At 50.9% G+C, this 20967-nt stretch overlaps 8 protein-coding genes across 8 annotated transcripts; 3 read left to right on the plus strand and 5 right to left on the minus strand.

Moving 5' to 3' along the window:
* Positions 1-256: 256 nt before the first annotated feature.
* On the minus strand, positions 257-2069 carry EDD37DRAFT_3975 (uncharacterized protein). The gene has a single exon (XM_062812296.1). It carries the CDS (start codon positions 1796-1798, stop codon positions 416-418), a length of 1383 nt encoding a protein of 460 aa, XP_062674276.1. The 5' UTR covers positions 1799-2069; the 3' UTR covers positions 257-415.
* Positions 2070-2369: 300 nt separating this feature from the next.
* On the minus strand, positions 2370-2903 carry EDD37DRAFT_644190 (YkoF-like protein; the record flags this gene model as incomplete). Its single annotated transcript, XM_062817472.1, has 2 exons — positions 2370-2542; positions 2732-2903. 2 exons carry the CDS (start codon positions 2901-2903, stop codon positions 2370-2372), a joined length of 345 nt encoding a protein of 114 aa, XP_062674277.1.
* Positions 2904-3574: 671 nt separating this feature from the next.
* EDD37DRAFT_644191 (Gly-Xaa carboxypeptidase) lies at positions 3575-5283 on the minus strand (the record flags this gene model as incomplete). The annotated part of the gene is made up of 6 exons (XM_062817473.1): positions 3575-3942; positions 4038-4292; positions 4349-4493; positions 4541-4828; positions 4875-4980; positions 5036-5283. The coding sequence occupies 6 exons, from the start codon at positions 5281-5283 to the stop codon at positions 3575-3577; spliced, it is 1410 nt and encodes a 469-aa protein (XP_062674278.1).
* A 1393-nt stretch (positions 5284-6676) lies between these two features.
* EDD37DRAFT_603328 (fungal-specific transcription factor domain-containing protein) lies at positions 6677-8288 on the minus strand (the record flags this gene model as incomplete). Its single annotated transcript, XM_062814633.1, has 2 exons — positions 6677-8094; positions 8195-8288. 2 exons carry the CDS (start codon positions 8286-8288, stop codon positions 6677-6679), a joined length of 1512 nt encoding a protein of 503 aa, XP_062674279.1.
* Positions 8289-9190: 902 nt separating this feature from the next.
* EDD37DRAFT_684296 (amino acid/polyamine transporter I) lies at positions 9191-11156 on the plus strand (the record flags this gene model as incomplete). The annotated part of the gene is made up of 6 exons (XM_062819867.1): positions 9191-9652; positions 9702-9987; positions 10044-10081; positions 10128-10247; positions 10299-10373; positions 10422-11156. 6 exons carry the CDS (start codon positions 9191-9193, stop codon positions 11040-11042), a joined length of 1602 nt encoding a protein of 533 aa, XP_062674280.1. The 3' UTR covers positions 11043-11156.
* A 74-nt stretch (positions 11157-11230) lies between these two features.
* Positions 11231-12798, plus strand: EDD37DRAFT_614318 (N-glycosylase/DNA lyase). Its single transcript, XM_062815530.1, has one exon. It carries the CDS (start codon positions 11309-11311, stop codon positions 12608-12610), a length of 1302 nt encoding a protein of 433 aa, XP_062674281.1. The 5' UTR covers positions 11231-11308; the 3' UTR covers positions 12611-12798.
* Positions 12799-14243: 1445 nt separating this feature from the next.
* Positions 14244-17953, plus strand: EDD37DRAFT_644195 (cortical protein marker for cell polarity-domain-containing protein; the record flags this gene model as incomplete). The annotated part of the gene is made up of 2 exons (XM_062817474.1): positions 14244-17670; positions 17718-17953. The coding sequence occupies 2 exons, from the start codon at positions 14244-14246 to the stop codon at positions 17951-17953; spliced, it is 3663 nt and encodes a 1220-aa protein (XP_062674282.1).
* A 1063-nt stretch (positions 17954-19016) lies between these two features.
* EDD37DRAFT_4189 (S-adenosyl-L-methionine-dependent methyltransferase) lies at positions 19017-20552 on the minus strand. The gene has a single exon (XM_062812556.1). The coding sequence runs from the start codon at positions 20409-20411 to the stop codon at positions 19329-19331; it is 1083 nt and encodes a 360-aa protein (XP_062674283.1). The 5' UTR covers positions 20412-20552; the 3' UTR covers positions 19017-19328.
* Positions 20553-20967: the final 415 nt, after the last annotated feature.

Here is a 20967-nt window from a genome sequence, read left to right on the forward strand (position 1 = left end):
AACGTCTCCGCAGCTGAACAAGTCGGTAGGCGAAGGTCTAGGTTGCTTTCGATGCTGCTCGGTAAAGTGACAAGGCCAGTGAGCACCTCAAGAGCCAGAGGAAATGATGACCGACCGATAGTCGCAGATGGTGAATAGAGGATTGAATAGATACAACAAAGATTCCGGATGAAAGATCAACGACCAAATTTCGCCGCAAATCATGTGATCTAGAAGTCGACGCAAAACGACCTAAACAATGAGCGAAGGGTACTGCTTTCATTGACCGTTCAACATATATACAATTGCGATCATGACTATTTCATAGCTTTCATTAAATCGTGACTCGTAGCAAACATTCTCATATATACGGTAGCTCCTGTGTGAAGGCAGATTAAGGCTCATCGCTCACAAATACCCCTACGTCCACTTCGGATCATCTCCTTGACGACGTCTCCGAGTCCCTGCTGGCAAAGATCCTCCGCAGCGGACTGGGCTTCTTAACCTTGACCGTGACCTTTTCCCGTTTCGCCGATTTATGCTTCCACGGCTTGGTTGACCCTTCACTTCCCACGAGAGTACGATCGGTATCATCCTCGATCAGCCTCTGGCCCCTTCTGCTCTTCTCCTCTCTCGAAGAACTCCTATGACTCTCTTCGATGCGATCTCTGGGGAGAGGCAGATGGCCTTTCCTCACGGCTGCCATCGGAGTGATGAACTCTCCCTCCACGCTCGTGGCCACACTCGCACTGTCAACGTCAGAAATTCCACCTCTCCAATGTTCAATCCGGTCAAGTTCGTGGACATCGATCATCTCGTCCACAGCCAGGTCTTCCTTCTGGTTGGACCTGGCTTTGATCTTTTTGATGATCTTGTAACCACCGAACATGACCACCGTGATTCCAACACCCACACCCACAGCAATGAGAAACTCTGGAGCTGCGAGTATGGCAAATACAGCTGGTGCTCCGGTCTTAAAAGCTGCGAGCGCGCCGGGTGCCATTTTTGTGGCCAGATTGCTGATTTCCGCCAAAGTCAAAGCTATAGCTGCCATAGCGTCGGGGTTCTTCTGTAGATGGGCAATAGTCGCCCTAATACTGTGCTGTGCGCAATCGGCCTCATCCATCAGTAGCTTGCATTTCAAAACCAGGCTCGACATTTCTTGCTTTTGGAGTTGCTGCTCTACCTTTGGATCAAGCATGAGGGTTTCCGGGTGGAATTCTCCGTATGCTAGATCCATGTCAATGTGATCGTCTACTTCTGACGTTGAGTGGGACCGCACTGGTGGTGGTCGGTGTAAGCGGGTGTGTTCCAAAGGAAGATCAGTTGTTCGACGGACGAGCTCGTGGTGTCCATAGTGGTTGACTGGGGAGGTTGGCGCCGAGCGGTGGGAACCATACAGCTCTTCATTGAATTGTGCAAGACCGGGATGTCCAGGCGGGCCAACAGCAAAGTCTTCTGATTCTTCTTGGACCAAAGGCCTGCGGGCGTGACTCTCCCTTCTTACCGACTCGGAAGAGTGATACTGGCCGCCTGCTGACGGGCGCCGTCGATCTTGACCGTGGTCTCTTCCATGAGAGTGGTGTCTTCCTGGCCTTCGAGAGGTTTGCGATCGAGCGTCATCCTCAGCCAATGCCACAGCCTTCATTGCCTTTCTCAGTTCTTTGTCTTCTTTTAACCTCCTTTCTGCCACTATCTCGGCCTTGCGCTCGAGATAAGCAAGTTTCGCTTCCTTGAAGACATTCTTCAACTGTTTGGATGTACTGACAACCTTGTTCGACTTATCGACGATCGCGATGGTCTGGTGAATAGCCGCCATTATCGGTAACAAGCCCGGGTTAGTAGGTACTCGATTAAGAACTCGCGAGGCAGGTCCGTAATTTCGTTCTCAAAAAGGTTCAACAGGGCAAGAGTTGGCAGAGAAGAGCTTCGTGGTGCTTTGCACTTGCACAACGTTTGCCTTGGGTTGTTCACGAAAATAGCATGGCTGGAAAAGAGGCGGTCAACAAAGACAGACTCACAACAGACAGGAGATGATCAAAGGATCGAGTCAAAGAACTTGTCTTTATTGCAACGCCTTCAGAAAAGCTGGGCGGCAGTCTTTAAGGCCTTGTCTCCAATGAGAAAGGACATCGTCACAAGTTGGGCTGCGTGCTGCTCATTCAATGGCCCTGGATCATCCTGCATATTCCCTGCGGCGAAATACGTAGACACTGGACTCAGCCACAACTGTGGCTGACATCCAGTCCGGTCCTGTGGCTGTGATCGTCAAGTGGCCGACACTCGAAGGTAGATTAACGTAGAACCATGTTGATCATGCCAGCTGAATAACTCTTGCCCTGCTGGTTCTGCTAATCGTATAATGAGGTCTTCATCTCTTCTGTTACGGCTTAGGAGTCGCTTGAAAGTAGTTTCTCTACCGCGGCCACCTTATCCTCCATGGTCTGCGACTTGTCCGTTCGACTACCAATCCGGATATCCGTCTGTATCCGAACGATCCCTTTCTCATGAAGGATACTATGAGCTTGTCCGATCAAGCGGGTCACATCATCCCAAGAGCCTTCTGTTGCAAGGAGATGAACGTCAGTACTTGGTCATGTACGGTAGTGTAACAGCAAGGCCATATGGCCTTGCTCAAGTAAATCTCAATGATCACAGCCGACCAGAACCGCCACTCGCTACTCTGGCCGACCATATCGGATCCAATGTCTGGGGATTCGCTGTTGACTTGTAGGATAGGAAGATCGCTCACCAACAGTCGTGCCAGCACTATGCATGCTGTATTTCAACCCGCTTTTCTTCATTAATCTCTGAACATCGGCAATCTGCGCAGACACAGAAGCAGTCGGTGTCCCTAGCGGGATGAGACAGAAGTCTGCTGTGCATTTGGCCGGTGTGGCGAGATCCTTCAGGTCTGTAGACATGTTGATGCTGACGGAGTGTCCTAGGATCTGGAAAGGGATATTAAACAAGTCTATATGGAGGAACAGTCAATGCCAAAAACCGAGGCACTCGAGGTTAAGTAAAGATTTTAGGCTCTATCCGGCCGGCTGACTTACAGTAGTAGGATTTTGTTGGTCCTTGCCGCCTCCACGCGGTCAGGCTCTTCCCCTACGAATCTCCACCCGGAGTGAAGGATATTCTTCAAATGCTTCCCATGCCGGTTTTCTGCTCTTCAAACGCCGCCAGACTTTATGAACCGTAGCAGTTACAGAGTGTCAACTCCTTCTTGCCCCTTTCCAGTGCCAATAAATTGAAGTGGGTATCTCAATATACGAAAGCAGGCATCTAAGCCAAGTGATGCCTGTCGCTTGCTTGTAGAATCCAAGATTCTTTGAAAACATGGGGACCACGAGCATGCGATCGCGAAAGCTCGGTATGTCACCTTTGTACCTCATCCAAGACCCGGATGAATTCGTGATAGAATTTGACCATCTCTACCAGTCCTTTGATGGGCATTCTCTCATCAACTGTATGCATCCGTGTCCCACGTGGATCATGACTCGCACGCCACGGTGACCAGCGGTATATCTGTGGCGAAAGGTCCCAGTAGTACCGTGTGTCGGTGTTGCCTCTCAGGATTAGCTCATCAGTATCAATGAAGTGGTTCAATGTACACACCAGTCAGTAGCTCCGGCGCAACAACGACATCTTCGCCAAATACGCCTTTGATAACTCCAGCAAGCCAGCTGAACCTCGGGTCCTCGGTATCTGAAATAGGTGACGGTTCGAGCTCATATTGAGCGGTAAGTGTAAGGTCGCCACAGTCGTTGTTGTCATTGGATCGAGTCTGAGAGTCTTCTCGATTTCTCTCCATCACGCCGAAGGCATCAAAGTTGAAGTGCCACTTCTTCGCCCACGGACGAAGCAATGCAATGTAGTAGTCTTTCACTGCCTGTGCGGACTCATGAAGCGCAATCCGATGATTGATGACAAAAGTAGCAGTCTCCGGTAGCGAGTTCACTGGTGTCAGTCAGTTTCGAAGCCGTAACATGACAGGCCTTGAACATATAGTAAAAAGAGTTGGTAAAGCACAATTCGACATAGTGGGCACTCACCTTTGTCGCCGCTTTGAGCCATGGTAATGGCTGTGGATGTCCTGACCATGGCACGCCTTTCGCGATCCCTGTCCATATATTCAAGAAATTTTTCCGACGACTTCTTCCCCAATATGGCGTCTCGCAGCTCCTGTGGCATACTCTTCGACAGGACGGCTGCCTGTCGAAAGAACGTCAAGGTAGGATTCTGCCGGATCAACTGAGAAGTGAAAGGGTGGTCTTCGATCAGGTTGATGATCTGTGCCTGAAAGCCAACTTTGAGAGTATCAGCATTCCTTGACTTCTGTTTACAGAGAAGATGAAGCACGTACTTGCAGTATGATCGGGTGGTGTTGAAGAATGCCCTCCAGGAACATCAAGTTTGACGTCAACGTCAACATAACCCTTCTCCGCAGTCGCGGGCAAGGCAAAGTCTGTCCCAAACCGCCTCTCAATCCCAGCTATGCCCTCGTCGAACTGTGCTTGGTCAATAGCTGCCACACCGCTTACTCGCATTGACTCACAATCAGTTCAATACCATCGTTGCCATATCTTTTCAGGAGGGTGTCTGCGAGACACCGAGCGCCATAACTTCTATCGGCCCCACCCTCTTCATCGAACCCAATCGACAAAATGAGCGTCCGACATGGCTTGAATTCGCATCCAAGCAGAGATTCGATCGCGGTCAGCATAGCGATAAGGTTGGATTTGTCGTCCTCGGAGCCCCTTCCCCAGATGTACTCTCCATCATAGTGACCCGAAAAAGGAGGATAAGTCCACTGTAGGGAAGTTGACTCGCCAGCAGGAACGACCTGGGGTTCTCAGTGAGCGATCCTATGGCACGCAGCTCTTACCTACATCAGAATGAGCCATGAATAAAAGCGGCTTCAGATCCTGCGCGGACCCCTGCCAGGTGTATAGCAGCCCGTGCGTACTGACTGTTTCCACCCTAAGTGCCTCGTATCTATCCGCCATGTCAGCGAGGCCGGAATGAATTGCAGAATACTCGACCGTCGCACATTCGGGGAAATGTCTTTGTGAGATAATCCGAGAACTGGTAAAACACCTCCCAGCGAGGATCCTTCCCAACGAGTCCCATATCGTCGTAAGCTATTGCTGGAATCTGGACAGCCCCGCCCAGGCGATGGGCGAGAGTATCTTGAAAGTCCTTAGATATGAACAGCGTTTCCACATTTTGGCGGGTGATGTCTTGCCGCTTTCGAGGTTGCATTACCGGAATTTGATAGTACCAGCGATTCAATACCATGTTCACATAGTCGTGACTCTGATAATGGACGATAGCACTTCCTCAGCACATTGAAGTTCTGCCTGCAGTTATCGTGCTTGTCGCAAAACCTTGTACTCAAAGTAGTGGTAATCTCAGGGACAGCAGACAAGGTATTGAGAACCTTGAGGGCACGATAGTGTAGTCCTTCCGCAGCTTCGTGTGGTCCGGAAAGAAAAGCATCGATAATCATTTAATTGACAAGATCGTCGATGAGGTGAGTGTAACATGTTTCTGGAGGATCAACGGAAGGGTTTCGGGCCTTCCAAACGGCTTTGAACTGTGGAGAATCGATGGGCTTGAGGGCAGTGGTTCATGTGGTATGAGGTAAAGCATGGCATAGAACTAATCCATGTCTCTCACCTCGACAGAAGAGTCTTGTACCCTGGAGATGGGAGGATTCTCAGGTGAAGTTCCCGATGGAGCAGGTGGGCGGGATCATGCTGTCCCACTCCAAAACCCATAACCAGGCGACAGAGACTCTCTACCGAGTACCTCCTTCAAGTCTAGTGATAATCTCAGAGGGCGACGCCATTGGTTGATCATATCAAACGTCATAGAGATACATAACATTTGGCGTACGTAAGTACATTCCTCAAACCAAGAAGGAAAGTGTAGCAGTGCATTAGGGACAACGTTAAAAGTTGTTTTGGAAGTGTTTCGTTTTCGTATCTGTCATTGATATATGACACTTCCGCTATAGGACTCGCGAGTGCATATAAACCTCACTGGCGCCCGCCTGGCTGGCTCGCGGTACATTTGTCGACAAAAGATTACCTTTTTTGACAACAAGTGCCTTGTGGTTCTGCCGGAATTTGAGCGTGGAAGGCCCAACACTCAGGTTTATCGATTTTGTAAGCAAACGTGGACAGGATCCTGTATGCCCCGCCCTATGCAATGCTCTCTTTTAAGAGTTTCTTGCCCCCATTGAGGCAAAGAGCAGTCGACATGAACTTTTGCTTGCGTCAAGCTGCTCGCCCTTTTGTGAAAGAGACAATGCAGTAAGAGGCAGCCAATCCCATTGCCCTGACCAATTTGTTGCCTATAATGCCACCGTGGGTGGACGACGGGGAGGTTCTTCCGGATGCGCCGACTTTCAGTACAATCCAGTCAATGCAGGTGACTGCTGCAAGCATGAAGTGAATTCCGCCTAAGCACAGCGGACGCACCACCTGAGTTGGCATTCTTGGGCACGGACAAGACCTTACCGGCTCAATTGGACCGCGAAGTTCGCAGCAATCGATTCCTTGCGGATGTTGCACCATTCACCACAATGAAAGATGGGTCCTGCTCCCAGAGAAGTCCAGGGTTGCCCCGTAAAGAGACGAGGCCTCCAACGCTTAACTGGACTTCTACAAGGTCGGAGCCTATGCTTTCAAACAGCCAGGATTTGCTTTCCACTGGCACCGTACTGTCGTGCCAATTGAAGCCAATCGCCGCCTTCAAAAGCCCAGAGATCTTTCAAGAAGTGAAGCACTTCAAGATAGTGCTTGAATGCCATATCTGCGGCGATGTGCTCATACAAGTCGGCTATAAAGCTCTGGGCCTCACGATTACCACAGCATTCAGTTCCAGCAATAAACATGGGCCAGGGCAGATTCTGCATGCATGAGGATCGGTCTTCAAGCTGACTCAGTCGCTCGAACAAAATTGTGGCAGAAGCGTCGACCTCTTGCGCTTGAACTTCGTCACGAAACACACATCTGTAAGTATAGAGCAGCCCCGCATGATGGTATATGTCGACGATGCGGATGAAGTCTCGCCGACGTTCGTCGCGAATCAGCTCGAACGAGCCGGCAGCCATGAGGGTTGAACCTCGAGCTAGGTCGAATCTGGCCCGGACCTCGATGGGAGAGATTGGGGGCTTTCCGGACATGGTATCTCCTGCGGTTCTTTGATCGTACGCCTGACGTGACAATATCGTGACTTGGTGCAGGAGAGCCAAGAATTCCGAGAAAATGAGGTTTGCGTGATCAGGCGCGGGGAGTATCACATCTCCTGTGCTCATCGGGTCAAATGAGGTTGTACACGCCAAAATGTCATAGATGGAGAGCTGATTCCGGAGAAAATTGAACAGGTCGTTATTCTCACGGTGGGTGGTGGCCAGAGCATTCACCAAAGTACGGGCGGCTTGACGATGGGAGTCAGCTGCAACAGCGCCTCCCTCTGATTCGGCCATTTCGTAGTTGGCTAATGTGAGCATTGAGGCCAGCATCCAAACTGCAGTGTCTGTGTCTATCTCCTTCTCCAGGTCATATCCGGCAGCAAGGCGGCTTGTTACTTGTCGAATCTGTGTTGATATCATGTTGACAGCAGCGTCCCGCGCACGTGCTGGGAAATGGGACTCGACCTTGGTCATACCAGTCAAGTGCTGTGCTGAAACGGCAAGGATTGCAAGCAGCAGCACTGGCTGACGTTCTGCGAGCGGCAAGACCAAACGCCGATATTCGTTCTTATCAGAATCAATCCACACCATGAGTCCGGCGATGTTCCGGTCATAGTGGTGAAGCAGGTGGCTTCTGGTAGCTGCATCTGGGAGGTCGGGAAACAACTTCTCGAGTGGGTCTGCCACTGACGGTGTCCTGGCTAGGCTGTCACTCTCAGCTGATCTGGTAGACCTGGGAGATGTCGAGCCTTTGACAGAGGCACTGGATTTGATGGGCTTCTCTATGTTTGGCGTCGTGCGACCTTTGAGATGCCCGCGGACGGCGATGCCGTTGGCCCACCGCAGTCGTGGACCATACCCAGGACATGTTAGACCCTTCTTGGAACACTTAACACAAAATGGTTGTCCTCTATCGCAACGAATACGCCGCCGAACGCATGTCGGGCAGTATTTTGGTTAGTTAGCTTGCTGAAGTGACGCTGTCGACAGATGGGAGCCTTGTCTCACCTTGTGGTCCAATGGCTGGGGCACTGGGTACTGGAGGTATTGCTCCATCTGCCTCTGGAGGCTCAACCTTCAGTGGCGTCATGTTGGCAGCCATGATGTTGTATCCCTTTGCATAGTGAGGTCAACGCCTGTGTTTCACTGCGGACAACGCTAGTGGTTTGCAGCGGCACATTTTCCAGGCCAACTTTCTGGGATGTGCACTGGATGGTTTTGTTCCTGGCAAATGATGGGGGAAAGGCACAATGAGCTTATCAAAATGGTCTCGACCAGGACGTTGCTCTAGCATTCAGGGTTCAGCTGAAAGAGAGGGAGCCTATCGACCAATGAAGCGCTCTATCACAAGCAGCCTGTGATGGAAAAACCGAAACTCCGGAGGGGTAATTCAGAGATATTAAACCTTACCAAAAAGGCTTGCCGATATCTTCTAAGCGACCGACATTTGATCATTTCACGCCTTGCTGGTTCCAACCTTCCAGCACCCAGCAGGCAGACGTGTGTCCGGATACGAGGACTTCGGCTGTTTCTGTGATGCCGAGACCATGATCAACCAACCTTTCCCATACCGCTTGGCTGAGGGCCCGGAACGATGCTTTTGAAGCTCGCTACACTTTCGTTCGAGCGCCCATCCATGCAAGCAGCAACACAGAATTGAGGCCGTCGAGCACTCTCGGCTTCCAATTGCCCAAGGGGCATATCTACTCGGGATCATTTTCTCGTATTGTCCCGCCAAGTTCGTCGTCAAAGGCCCGGCCTTGAGCAACCCTGTTAACGACCTTGATAAGCCCGCGCAGCTAAACTCTCTTCGGCCACAATACGAGAGAAGATAATCACTTCAGCACGACTATCTCGACCATAACACATCCTCCGACAAGAATCTCCGCGATCGCTGCGTGTGTTCCATATCATTCGAATCATCTCGCAGTCCTCTAATCTATGCTGAAGCCTTACGACCAACGTCTATTTGATGGTATGTCTGAATCGAGTCGTGATCGCGAGATGGAGACCTCAAAGGACGACTCGGTGAGCGCCAACAACGATGAAGGTAGACTCATCAGTCTCGGCCACAAGCCGGAGCTCAAACGGACCTACACTTTCTGGAGCTTGATGGCATATCAAACGACGATTCTGTGTTCGTGGTCCTGCAACATTGTCATGTTCTATTACATTTTCACTTTAGGTGGCCCTGTCTGTCTTGTATGGGGGACTGTCCTGGTAACAATCGGTCAACTTTTTGTCATGTCATCTTTGGCAGAATACTGTTCGATATGGCCCACTGCCGGAGGCCAACAGTTCTATACCCAAGTCGTGGCCCCAGAAGGATCTCGACGATTCTTATCCTATCTCGTTGGCTGGTGTGTGTTGGTAGGCGAGATCTCGACAAGCAGCAGCTGTGCGTTGAACAGTGCAGAGATTGTGGCTGCATTGGTTGAAATTATTCACCCAGAGATTGATTGGAAGGTGAGTGGTATTGCGAGATCTCCGCTCTAACATCTTCTGACCTGTGTAGCCCTACATGACCTTCCTCATATACACCGGCTTCCTTGTGGCGCCTGCCCTTTCAAATCTGCTGCCGAGATATCTTCCAGCTTTGCAGGTCTTCGGCGCCTTCTTCAACATTTCCAATGGATTGATCTGGGCAATTGTCTTCTTGGTGATGGCAGAGAAGAACAGTGGCAGATTCGTCTTCACAGAATTCCTCAACAGCTCAGGTTGGACGTCAAAAGGCTGGGTATTCATACTCTCCATGTATGTCCCCATATACGGACTGTATGGGTCGGACGGGGTGATGCATCGTAAGACGGATCCGATTCCCAATGTTCGGCGATGGACTGGCTAATCCCCGATGTAGTTGTTGAAGAGATGAAGAATGCTTCTCGTGACGCCCCTGTAAGTTACTCTTCACATTTGATTGGGTGGTGCTTATGGTGCACAGCGTGTCATGGTGTGGTCAATGGTATGGGCTGGAATTACAGCTTGGCTTTCGGCCATCGTCATGTGCTTCACAGTAGGACCAAAATGGGAGGACTATCTTGAGGCCACTTCATCATACGTGGTAAGGCTCGTGTTAGTCAATGTTGGCGTGACTTCGCTGACTATGATTCAGGAATGGTTCATGGATGCACTGGATTCAACTTACGGCGGAGGCATCTGGTGCGCAGTAATGATGATGGGCTTGAATGTGAGTAAGAACAACCCGGGCTAGAGGATGGAGCTGATTACGTCTCAGTATCTCATTATTGTGAACATGAACACCGCCGGCTCTCGTCTAGCTTGGTCAATGGCACGCGACCGGGCGTTCCCTTTCTCGAATTACTTCGCCCATGTCAGCAGGCGCTTCACGATGCCTCTTCGAGCGATGATGGCCGTTATCGTGATCAACTTGCTCGTGGGATTACTGGTCTTGGGCAGTGATCTGGCCTTTTACGCCATCATTTCGGGCGGCGGAGTCGCACTGCAAGTCTCATACTGCGTCCCGATCCTGTGCGTCGTTCTCAGGGGTCGGAAACACCTCCCTCCGCGTCCACACTTCGACCTCGGTCGCTGGGGTTACACGGTCAATATTCTCTCACTGCTTTGGAGTGTTATTGTCCTTCTGTTCTACATCTTCCCACAGTATGTGCCCGTGGTCGGGGATCTCGCCAACATGAATTGGGCCATCGCCATTCTTGGTGGAGTGGTACTTTTTGGCGGAGTTTATTGGTTACTGAAAGGCAGATATGAGTATCTGGTTTTCGGCAACTCGATCCTCGATGACAACGTTGTGGTCCATGGAGATGCGAGGGTCATTGGAAGGGATGCTGCGACGACTTTTGGAAAGCCGTCCACTGAGAAACGAGAAGAGCTCTGAGGTGATGCGGAGGTGGACTCACTGAATACAAGCTGAAGTAATGCTGCATGTTATATTTCCATCTAAAGCACTCGAATGGGCATACGGGCTAGGCCTTGACGGCCTTCACTATAGATCTGGGGAGGGTCACTAGGCCGCCGATCATGACCATCTTGACGCGTAAATTCCTCACCCGTGGCGCGTATTGGGGAAAATTGCACGGGCCACTTTAAGCGCCTTCACGGGTGGGACCGTCTCTCAAAACTACACCTTCGAGAGTCTTTCGCATGCGGAGCCGGATAGCACCTGAACTGAGGAGGAACATGCCCAAGATGACTGAATGGCGCAAGTTGCCCATATCGTTGAACGAACTGTGCCTCGCAACAACATTGCGATGTGGCCAATCCTTTCGATGGCGGCAATGCGAGGATCAGACGTGGGCATGTACACTTCGAGGCCGCATTGTACAACTGTCGCAAGATCAATCCCAGATCAAGTATCGGTCGATATGGCCTGCTGCTGTCCCCGAAGCACCCTTGACGCCTCCATCCTCCATTCCACCGACTGTCGACGAAGCAGATGAAAGCGACGACACCAAAAGCCTGCTCCAACACTACCTGAACCTCGAACCCAATCTTGAAAGTCTTTATGCACAATGGTCAGCCGCGGACCCGAATTTCAAGAAGAAGGCGCCCAAGTTTACGGGCGTCCGAATTTTACGGCAAGATGCATGGGAAGCGCTGGTGGGCTTCATCTGCAGTAGCAACAACAATATCATTCGCATATCGCAGATGGTGGACAAGCTATGTACGCACTACGGCGCATACATTGCCACGCTGGACGGCCGTCCCTACCACGATTTCCCCGAGCCTGCCGCTTTGACGGGCAAGAACGTGGAAGCGCATCTGAGGGACTTGGGATTCGGCTACCGAGCGAAATACATTGCTCAGACGGCGAAAATGGTCGCTGAAGAACATGAACAGGGATGGTTGGACGGCCTGCGCAACCCTGAGAGTCCGGTGTACGGTCAAAAAGCCTCAGTCGCGGGTGATATGAAACCTGAGGGACGAGATGGGTATCGAGAAGCTCATGAAAAGCTTCTCAGCCTACAGGGTGTTGGACCTAAAGTGGCGGACTGCGTGTGCTTGATGGGCTTGGGCTGGGGAGAGGCTGTCCCTGTTGACACGCATGTCTGGCAGATTGCGCAGCGCGACTACAAGTTCGGAAAAGGCAAGCACAGCAGCTTGACCAAAACTACGTATGATGCCGTGGCCAACCATTTCCGGAAACTCTGGGGGAAGGAGGCTGGATGGGCGCACAGTGTTCTCTTCACGGCTGATCTGAGGACGTTTGCTGAGCGATTGACAACAAAGGTCGAAACAATCGTTAAGAAAGAAGAAGAAGAAGTCGAACAAAAGAAAGATGCAGATGAGGCTAGGGTTAGGATTGATCGGAAAAAGACGGTGCAGCGGGTTGCAATCAAGCGGGAGAGGGATGAGATCGAGCCCAAGACTTTGGTTCAGATGGAAGAAGTGGCGATGAACAGCAGTGAGAGGGTGAAACGGAGGAGACGTACCCGAGGTAGATGAAACATTTATGTTCAGGATGAGGGTACCTCGTATTTGAATGTGCCAAAACAGACAAGGAATGATAGATACTACGGATAAAGGCCGAACACGAGGATGGAACCGCGTTAAAAAAGTCGAGTTTGCGTCATTCTCACTTGACCGCGTTTCAAGCGTCACGTGTCGCAGATCGATGATGATGGCGGGCGACATGTGTCAGTATTGCATCGAGACGTGCCCTCATCTTCGAGAGAGATCGCATGCCCCTGAGGCTTGAGGGTTTCGAAATATGTCATGTTTGATAGAGCGGAGTGATGAAGAAATGTTCACCAGCAGGTATACATGCTTACTTGTAAATCGCGATGTACCATAATAAAAAGACTGGGGAGGCTGGATTGGGGTGATGTTGTTATGATGTCAACATACAGGCATCTGGTCTTGATTCAAAGCATAAGTTATTGTTACCATAAACAACATTGTTGCCAACAGAGAACCGAGAGACATTTTCGGTTGTACTGTTGTAGTATTGTAGACTTGTCATGGTACATTTCGGTCATGCAGTCATTGAACCTCTTCGACAAGCCAAGTTAAGTTCAAGTTGGCTTCAACCCGACACCCAGCCACCGTAGCGGGTTCGAACTCCTAAGCGGGAAATTGCATCAAGCAGTGTCAGAGAGGCAGAGTTTAATTGAGTACAAGTAGAATGGCGGTTCTGTGGGTGGTGTTGTTACCGCCATACACCATGTATATTTCCTAGATAACCCTCAAAGATGGCTTGATGCTCTCGTAAAAGAATAAATTGTAATGTAACAGTGGCGAATTCGCAGAATGTTCTCTTGACCGTTCGTTGTCCAGTCGATCGGACTTTGTGGTGGAAGAATGCCTGATGTTAAGCGGGTGATTGGTGGCACCTGAAAGTGGGTAATAAGAGCAGCTGCAAGATTGCGTTGCTTGACTGGACTGCGGCAGCGACTGGGGGAGCAACCACTTTACGGACTTGGACTGACCAGAAGCCCCCTCTAGGCCAGGGCTCTAGCCTCTAAAAGAGAATCCTCTCAGGCACACCATGCATCTCTCGCCCGCCCCAGTCCTAAACCCGTTTAGCTTTCATCTTCCGTGCCTTCGCATCGTGTTGTGTGGCCTGGCTTGTTTTCCTTCCAGCGAGTCACAGCGACACGCACTTCCTCTCTCATGCAAGCCACACACGCTCATACACACCTACGCTTTCTTCCTTTTCGTCACTTTGCGAGTTGAATAGAGTAACCGATCTTCAAGCCTCCTCCCGAAGATCCCAATCCGTCAATTCACGACTGTCGCTCTTTCCGTCCCGTCGTCTGTCGTCCTCGCTTCACTCACACATTCAACGCAACTCAACCTCACCACTGCTACCTGGGAGCATATCCGACTTACTACTCCGCTACCCGTACGGTTTCAAAGGATCCCTGCCTCGGAAGGTATTCCTGCACGCGCGTGTCCGTCATCTTGACCAGCTCTAAGATTCCCACCGCGAAACGAAACCCCGACGTCGATACCCAGTTTTAGAAGGTCACAAGTAGGAGGAAAAAAAGACACTGTCCATTACACATGTCTCTAGATACATCGAGGCGATAACACACACAGCTCTCGTCGGTCGCTGCGGCGCAGACGCAACGAACAGATGCATCTGTTGTCGCGGTTCGGCCCTCAGGCGTCGGCCGCCTTATTATTGCTAGCTACGCAAGGAGTGTGCCAGACAGTTCCTTCGCCTAATCTCGATCTCTCCTCCCTCGGTGAGGTCACTGTTGCGGGCAACTTCGACGCCATTCAAGTCTATTTAGATCAGTCACAATCGGAAAGTTACAGCAACAATGGATCGCAGTCGGTGTTATCACAACTATCCAGCGGCGCATTTGGCATCCTGGCCTCCACCGATGCCAGCATTGAGGCCATGTGCCCGCTAGTGCTGAAGGACGGCTCGTTATCAGGCATAGTTGTTGGAGGAAACTTTACAAGTATTGGTGGTGTTGCGGCAAGATCAGCCGCCTTGTTGAACACTACTACCCTGCAGGTGGAGGCTATGACTGGAATCCAAGGAACAGTTTCGGCACTCTATTGCGATAATTCCACAGGGACGGTGTATGTTGGAGGTGCTTTTGAGGCAGGCACTTCGAGCAACGCCATTGCGTGGAAATCTGGAAACTGGTCAAGCTTGCCATTCGCTGGTTTCGATGCTCCAGTCGACTCAATAACCAAAGCACCCAATGGGCATATCGTCTTTGGTGGTTCCTTTACGGGCCTGGGTAATGTGTCGTCGACCAATTCTTTGACAAGTGAGCAGATCCAAGTCATCAATCTGTCCAACGCCAATATCACTTCTGTGGGCAACACAACAGCAGCTGGCCTTGGGGACCCATATAATGTCGTCTGTCCCTCAAATAGCTCAACCGCCAACACAACCTTCCTGTTCGCCGACGACACCGCAGGTTCGTGGACTGCTGCCTTTGGCTTTGGCTTTCAACCAACGAAGCTACGACTCTGGAACGCAAACACCGATGGCCGAGGCACAAAGACCTGGCGTTTCACAGCTCATCCGATTGATGGAATCATGAATTTTACCTACACGGACCCTGCCACGGGTGATACTGCGCATTGTGATGCTACTTGCCCACTGGCGCAAAATGGCTCAACACCATACCAAGACTTTGAGTTCGTCAACCTGGTGGGCATGAACAGCTTCACCATCGACGTCTCGGACTGGTACGGCGATGGTGCAGGAATGGCTGGCGTTGAGATATTCGAAAGCGAGATCTTCTCGTATGCTATTGAAGCGTTCAATGAGCCGAGCTGCGACGCGACTTCCAGCCTCCGATCACAATCGACTGCTACCGGTCCGTGGTATCAAACTTCATCGGGCTCGAGTGTCTCAGACTATCTCACTGCTGTGGTCGGACCAACCACCGTGAATACCACCTCGGTCATCTTTCAACCAGATGTTCAGGGGAGCGGCAACTACTCCGTCATTGTCTACACTCCCGGTTGTATACAAGACAGCTCTTGCTCGGCGCGTGCTATTGTTAACGTCTCTGGCACCCTGACAAGTGATGGGGAACAAACGTTCAGCACCTTGATCTACCAGACCAACAATTTCGACAAATATGATCAAGTGTATCAAGGCAAAATCGACGCCGCCAGTACAGCTTTCCGACCGTCAGTGACACTCACACCATCAGGCCTGCAGAACGATCAACTTGTCGTCGCGTCCCGCATACAATTCGGGTTCATTTCAACCACTGGAGGTTTGAATGGCTTATTTGATTATGACCCGACCAGCGACTTCGTCACCACGGATTTTTCGACATCTGCTATTAACAGTGCTGGCACGAAGCTGGACGCAGGCGCCCAGATGTTGGCTCTCACGACCCATAATGACACCATATATGTCGGAGGTCGTTTCTCTGACAGTGTGTTCGAAAACATCATGGCGTTCAATGACAACAACACGGTTTCTCTACCTGATGGTGGATTGAATGCCGCTGTAGCAGCCATGTATAGCCTGGGCGATTTCTTGTATGTCGGGGGTAATTTTACAAATACCAGCTCAGGAGGTGTGGACGGCCTGAACAACATTGCAGCATATCAATACTCGCAGAATGCTTGGGTTGCACTGGGTGATGGCTTGAATGGTCCCGTTGAAGCAGTTGTCCCAATGCAGGTCAACGTTTCCGGCTCCAGCGCAGAGACCGTGATAGCCTTCAGTGGTTCATTCGATCAGATCCAAGCTTCTGGATCGACTTCGGCAACAACTGCGAAGGGTTTGGCTATCTGGGTCCCATCGAAGAAGGCCTGGCTCGAAACGCTCAGCATTCAACAGCAGTCCCTCGAAGGACAACTTTTTGCTGCAACCTTTCTCCCGAACAACACTTGGCTCGGAGCTGGAAGCATGAGCTCTCAGGGGTTGGCCATTAGCGGAGCCGCTGGCATGCGATCGCAATCCAATCAGATACAACTTCAGCAATTGCCCATTGACATTACTTCAAGCAGTTCTTCCAGCAGCAGCAGCTCCAAGAAGCGAGCTGTAACTCAGACACAGAATGTCACTGGTATCTCGAGTGTGGGATACTATACTCAAGGTTCACAAAACGTAACCATCTTTGGAGGTCACTTCACCGCCACCGGAACAAATGGATCTACAATCGAAAATCTCATGTTCTGGAATGCCTCCAACAACAATAATGTGGCAGGGGCTCCGTCCGGACTCGACACGAACTCAAGTGTTACCGCTCTTACTGTTTCAGGCAATCTTTTGTTCATTGGTGGTCGAATTTCTGGTCAGATCAATAATGCCGACGTTCAGGGCTTGGTCTTGTACGACATGAGCATTGCTGCATATCGCGGAGTCCAGCCGGCCTCCCTTCAGGGATCTGATGTTCTGGTCAATGCAATTGTTCCACAATCTGGTGGCTCAGGTGTTTATGTTGGCGGTGCTTTCGACCAGACTTCGCAGGGTCTTTCTTGTCCTGCTGTGTGTATGTATGACACTGCCACAAGTCAATGGAACACAGTAGGGACCGGTTTGGATGGCACAGTCTCGTACCTCTTCTGGACTTCCAGTACAACCCTCCTGGCCACCGGTAACCTTACTATCGGAACCAACTCGACCACTATGGCGACCTACAATACAAAAACCCAGACGTGGACGGCGACTGGCAATGCCGGCGTGCCTGGGCCTATTACAGCTTTCGCGCCTGCGACAAGTAACGCAGATCATATGTGGGTGGCAGGTACAGCTACCAATGGCTCGACTTTCCTGATTGAAATTGACGGAAGCAATGTGCGACCAGTTGTGGATGTGCTCGGCACTGGCACTACTATCGAGGGACTACAGGTCATGTCTTTGACGAAAAGTCACAGTTCAACACCACTGCTCAACAACCAGCAAGCCTTACTGGTCACTGGACAGCTAAACATCACGGGCTTTGGTGACGTGGCCGCAGCGATTTACAATGGAACGGCAATGGCACCTCTGCTTTTAGCAACCTCCAACGGAGATGCTGGAAGTATCAGCCAAGTGTTCACATCTAACACCAACACTCTCAAATCAAGTAGTGAGTGCTTCAAGGACGCTTTGTTTGGCAAGACTAACTTTTCCCAGATCATTTCCGGCATTCGAAAGGCATCGCCGTACTCGTTGCTCTTTGTGCAGCACTGGGCACGATCTTCCTTTTGATACTAATCGGCATCATCCTCAACCGCATCCAACGACGTCGGGCGGGTTACAAAACCGTCCCGAGCGTGCCTTATGCGGACAAACATTCGAACATCAACCGAGTGCCACCGGAAGCTCTTTTCGGGCATATGGGCTCCAATCCGAGTGTCCCGCGAGTGTGAGATAATCAATAGAGCGATGCAGTTGGAGGAGAAGGAGAAATGAAATGATGCCAATGATACCCATGATGATTTTACGAACTGGACGGCCACGCTCTTTCCATGGAAAAGGAGGATATTTGGGTTCGGCCAAACGATATCAACGACCTTCCTCTCACCGCAAATCGAGGATGTTTCGGCTGTATGTATCTGTTGGCGTCTCAGCTATTAATACTTGGGCGGGAATTCTATGTTTCTTGTTTAAGCGCTATTGCATGGCGCTGTGGCGTATCTTGACGACTTGATGGTCGGGAACTCTGCCGAATTGTACAATTGACTTGGGATGGGATAAAGACATGTGGGGGCCGGAACAATTGGGCAAGGCTGGGACAATGGATATCGGGGAGGGAAGGTTGGTTGAGTACGAGACGCTGCTGTTTGCAGTAGTCCCAATACATGGGTCTCGACACCTTCTTTCGCTGAAGAGACGGAAAGACTCGGAGCTAGATAATAGGGGAGATAGAGAGACCATGAACCACTGTGGTGCGTAGAGTGGTTTGCATGTAGAGGAATGTAATTGTAATTGTTCCCATCAAGACTTGGACGTGTGACCTTGTTCAAGACACCTCTTCCTCTAATAAGGCAGGTTGAAGTCGAGATCCGATCTATCTCTTGGAAATGTGGTTCGAAGTTCAAGAATTTGTCCCATCTCAGTACGAATCTGGAGCTGGCTTTCCATGTGGTAATCTCGGCTTCATGAGCGGTTTGAAACATCACAGGAGTCTGCCTATACAAATGGCCTCTCCCTGGGCATGTCCACGTCTGCTCTGCTCTACTCACAGAAGATAACAAGTCGAACAACAACACCACCGAATGAAGTGTAAGGTCCCATCCATACCCTTCGTCTGTATCGATGTTCCGACCTCCTTATGGTCCGTTGTCTTCCCAGTTCTCTCTGTCATCCCACATCAACGCTGCGAATGCGACTACTGTGTACATCTGTCATTCATCTGGTCTTTCGAAATCGGTCGTGCCGTCGTAACTTCGTAAATGCCTTTTGAAAAGTGAAAGTTCGTCAAGAACCATGCGTCCACCGTCCGTCCGAGGTGCTCTGTTCTTCATTGGCGTATTCGTGCGGTCGATGGTGGTTGGTCTCACTTCTGAGCGTCGCACTTCATGTTGTAGAAGCTCAAAGTGGCCTCCCAAGGACCCTGGTTAGCGTTGCGCAGGATGTTCTGCGGCTCCGTAGACCGGAGCCACTACCTGTGGGCGAGCCCTCCGCGCTCGTTCTTTACCACCACAAACGTAGAAGTAGCGTGCGGTGCCCCTCAAAGGCCGCCTGCAAAGGCTCGTTATGTCGTATCATTCGTGTTGAATACATCAAACAAGAGCCGTCGTCTCACCCGTGTCCATGCCATGACCTCTGATCCTCGTTCTCTTCTTCTTTAGACGGCCTTCGTCCATAAATCACATAATACTTTTGATACGAATGGACTTCCTTCATGGTCGCGGCTTTGCGGACTTCAGCCAGCATGACCTCGATCTCCTCTCGGGTCCACTGCAACCCGTAGGGACCGAACAGTTTATACGTGAATCCAGGCAAGCCGGAGATCCAATTGTTCATCCACCACCCACCGATCATTTTTAGTCGTTTATCCCTGGGCCAGGGACCGAGAGGGATTTTGCAGATATGCTCGTGAATATCCACGTATCCGGCCTCTTCCATCCAGGTCTTGATTTCCGGCGCGATACGTACCGGGCGCGGCGGATCGAGACACTCGTTGGATGCGTACTCGAGGTTCTCATCCCATGTCTTGAGCGGCCAGTTTTCGGGGATGGTGTCGTCGTCTGATACAGGTGATGGGTGGAGTTCCTGACATTCCAACCATCCTGTTCCGGGCTGGAGATATTGCCGAGCCGTCTGGATCATGTCCTTGTACGAGATCAGCGAGCCAGCGAGGAAGCGGACGTGGCAGTAGTCGACGCTGCCGAGCGGTCGGACCCAGTCGTCCTCGGCACAGTCTTGGATTTCAAAGTGGACGTTACTGGGGACGTCTAGTGGTTGGACCGCCGACAGGTCGGTGCCGGTGATGGTGGCATTTGGAAGAGTATTGGAGTCGGCGAGTTCAATGGGCCATGTGCCGGTGCCGGTGCCCAGGTCGAGGACTGTTCGGACAATGTCTGGATCTAAAGGGGAAAAGTATAAACGGGCATGCAGCCTGTTGAGGATTTCGTGCTGAGCATCGAGACGAGACGTCTCGCTTTCGTCGTTAGGAAACAGATAGCTGTCTTGTTTGTAGCGGTGGTACCGTCGACCCCAGTACATTGGATAGTCGGTTATGCTGTCGGTTAATGAACGAGTGTCGTAACTGTCGATGTCTTTGGACGAGCCACTCGAGGCTGAATCTGGGACCATGGGTGAGTCCATTGTCTGGGATATGATGGGCGGAGGAGGTTCGGAGGGAGAACCTGAGCCAGACATGTCTTTTTGTCTGAGCGACTTTTTTCAACAATTTCCCATCTCGATGGAGATACCGACGGAAAGGACTGACAGGGCTGCCACCCGAGGCACGAATCCGGTAGTGGGTGAGTGGCACGAGTGGAGGGGTGGGTTTAGACTTTGGCGTTGTTCGATGACAGGAAGTTTGCAATGCTAGAGTTTGTGGTGGCGACAAGCTTTACAAGTCCGCATTGACCTTTTAAGGGATGAGGATCGATCATGAGATGTCCTTTTGAAAAAAGTTTGTGAAGGTGGCGAAGGAGGATGGAGAAATGTCGGCATAAAAGACAACAAAGGCACAGTACTGTACGAGGTTGGATGGGATCGGCGGTATACTTGTATGTGAACCTGGTCCTGAACCGTGCTTTCGGTAAAGACGTCGGAGTGAGGCAGAAGAGGGGTTTCCAATGCAGGGCTAAAACAGAGAGTGAGATAGATGGATTGTCAAGTGGTATCATGTGCATTGGACAAGGAGGAGTTGTAACCAGAAGAGGAATAACCACAGTAGGTAGGTACACAATATCTAGCGTGTCGTACA

The sequence above is a fragment of the Exophiala viscosa genome (genome assembly GCF_022695815.1).
Source record: "Exophiala viscosa unplaced genomic scaffold EDD37scaffold_1, whole genome shotgun sequence".
In the NCBI taxonomy this organism is placed as follows: domain Eukaryota; kingdom Fungi; phylum Ascomycota; class Eurotiomycetes; order Chaetothyriales; family Herpotrichiellaceae; genus Exophiala; species Exophiala viscosa.

Excerpts from the sequence above, each read along its gene's own strand:
- EDD37DRAFT_614318 (XM_062815530.1), top strand. The coding sequence starts at position 11,309 with ATGCGGAGCCGGATAGCACCTGAACTGAGGAGGAACATGCCCAAGATG.
- EDD37DRAFT_3975 (XM_062812296.1), bottom strand. The coding sequence starts at position 1,798 with ATGGCGGCTATTCACCAGACCATCGCGATCGTCGATAAGTCGAACAAG.
- EDD37DRAFT_4189 (XM_062812556.1), bottom strand. The coding sequence starts at position 20,411 with ATGTCTGGCTCAGGTTCTCCCTCCGAACCTCCTCCGCCCATCATATCC.